We start from the raw sequence: 1,872 nt of genomic DNA, 5'->3' as shown, positions 1-1,872 counted from the left end.
TGTTTGTTATAATCATGCCTTGTGATTATTTGACAGGAGTTTTACTTTTAAACTGTAAGTGTATTTAATTTAGTTATGTTAGTTATGATAGTTTAATCATGATGTAAATACAATAAAAATTAAACCCAGATTTATAATAATTATCATTTTGATCCATACATTGGTAATGTCTGGGCCTCGTGTCACTTTATGTTCAGTAAACTGGGCCCTGAGGTCAGAAAGGTGAAGACCCCCTGATCTAATCAGGTAAAAGAAGGTAGCTGAGCTTCTGCAGCAACTCTGCTGACCTGATTACATGTGCTGGTCATGTTTTGGTGACAGTTAGTGAATAAAGTCAAGTAAAGCCTATAAAAGACACATCCAGACCTTCACTGGGCTGTCAGCATCCAGTACAGCCAGCATGATGAGGTCCACGGCTCGGAGCAGGTTGGGCAGACGACCCCTCTTCCACTGGAACTCCAGGTCGTCCAGCATCATGAGGACAGGCTCACCTGGCCACACGGTGGGCTGAACCGGTCACAAACAACCACTGTGGTTATAGTTAAACTGTTTCCTCCAAGTCATGAACACACTAAAGGTAGGGCAGGCCGGGGACAGTAGCAACAAGGGACGGTTGCAACAGGTCATTTTTCTCCAAACATGTACATTCTTCACTATTTGTATTTGAAAATGAAAAGTCAGATGTTACAACTGACCCCGGGGCCGGGGTCAGTTGTAACATCTGACTTTTCATTTTCAAATACAGTGAAGAATGTACATGTTTTAATCATCTATAAATGGTTTTAACTATTAACAGATGTAAGTTTATTGTATTAAMATTTGKTTTGTCTAATTCAAACCATCTCTGAGGAACAGAGTCAAATGTAAAAAGTGTTGCAACTGTCCCCGGTACCAGAGTGATCATGAAGGGTAAGGTTTATGTTRATCATCCTGATCAGACGTGAACAGAAGTGGGTCAGACTTTAATCWCTAACAACCTTGCTCTACATATTTACCTGAGCCCTGTTTTTAATCTCTCGTGTCCAGTCCAGGATGACCCTTTTGTGTGGTCCCAGGTCGTAGTCCGACTCCAGCATGCAGAGGAGGTGTCCCTTCCAGTCCCGTTTCTCTGGTTTTTCGTACTGGTACTCGAACGGTAGGATCTTGTTCTGTGTAACACAGGAACTGGTTSAGGGTGTCCTGAAGACACGGCTCCTCGTGTCCACCCTCAGACTGGAACATCTACCTGCACTCGTTTCTCCAGCACCGCAGCCCAGTCCACGATGAAGTCACGACACACACCGGCCGGCCAGATGTCCTCACCTGTCCAGATGTGTGTGAGGATGTTGGACCTCTGAGGGCACGGAGACACACGAGTCAGCATCTTTKACTAAGTGCTGCGATAAAACGACAGAGGAGAACTCACCTGGCAGATTCTGTTCAGTTCTCGAGTCAGCTCCATGATAAACAACTGACTGTCCACCAGGGGCTCCTTCTTCTCCTGTTTCACTCTCTTACGAGTCTCCTGGAGAACAAACACAAGATCATTGGAGCACACCAGGGCTGTCACTGGGTTTTAAGGACAAGGGGGGCTTCACCCCCAGGAGACACAGAATTTAAATATATACATATATATAATAGGGGTGCAACAATACAGAAAATTCAAAAGCCCAGTTTTTAAATTAAATGTTGCTGAAACAGCAAGTTTCTCAGTGGATCTGTGCTCAAAAATGCAGTCTAGGTGGAGTAGTCGAACACAGATCCACTGATCCTTCAACACAGAGCATCTTCAGAAGACAAGTTGATAAAGTTAATTTTTAAAATCTGTATTGTTCAGGACGGTTCGATACGGGTAAATGTATTGTTGCACCCCTAATATATACATATATATAT

At 43.6% G+C, this 1,872-nt stretch overlaps 1 protein-coding gene across 1 annotated transcript in view; it reads right to left on the bottom strand.

Moving 5' to 3' along the window:
• The window catches only part of zgc:194990 (E3 ubiquitin-protein ligase TRIM17), a 13,032-nt gene that overhangs the window by 5,808 nt on the left and 5,352 nt on the right, over positions 1–1,872 (bottom strand). The window contains exons 3-6 of the mRNA XM_014029606.1: positions 1,406–1,504; positions 1,226–1,333; positions 996–1,148; positions 367–507 (exon numbers count right to left, since the gene is read on the bottom strand). Coding sequence (XP_013885060.1) covers positions 367–507; positions 996–1,148; positions 1,226–1,333; positions 1,406–1,504 — 501 coding nt within the window. The remainder of the gene's footprint in view (positions 1–366; positions 508–995; positions 1,149–1,225; positions 1,334–1,405; positions 1,505–1,872) is intronic.

This window comes from Austrofundulus limnaeus, unplaced genomic scaffold (genome assembly GCF_001266775.1).
Source record: "Austrofundulus limnaeus strain Quisiro unplaced genomic scaffold, Austrofundulus_limnaeus-1.0 Scaffold926, whole genome shotgun sequence".
Classification (NCBI taxonomy): domain Eukaryota; kingdom Metazoa; phylum Chordata; class Actinopteri; order Cyprinodontiformes; family Rivulidae; genus Austrofundulus; species Austrofundulus limnaeus.
Note: the sequence above shows the minus strand (reverse complement) of the source record. Positions and strands in the feature narration are given on the sequence as shown.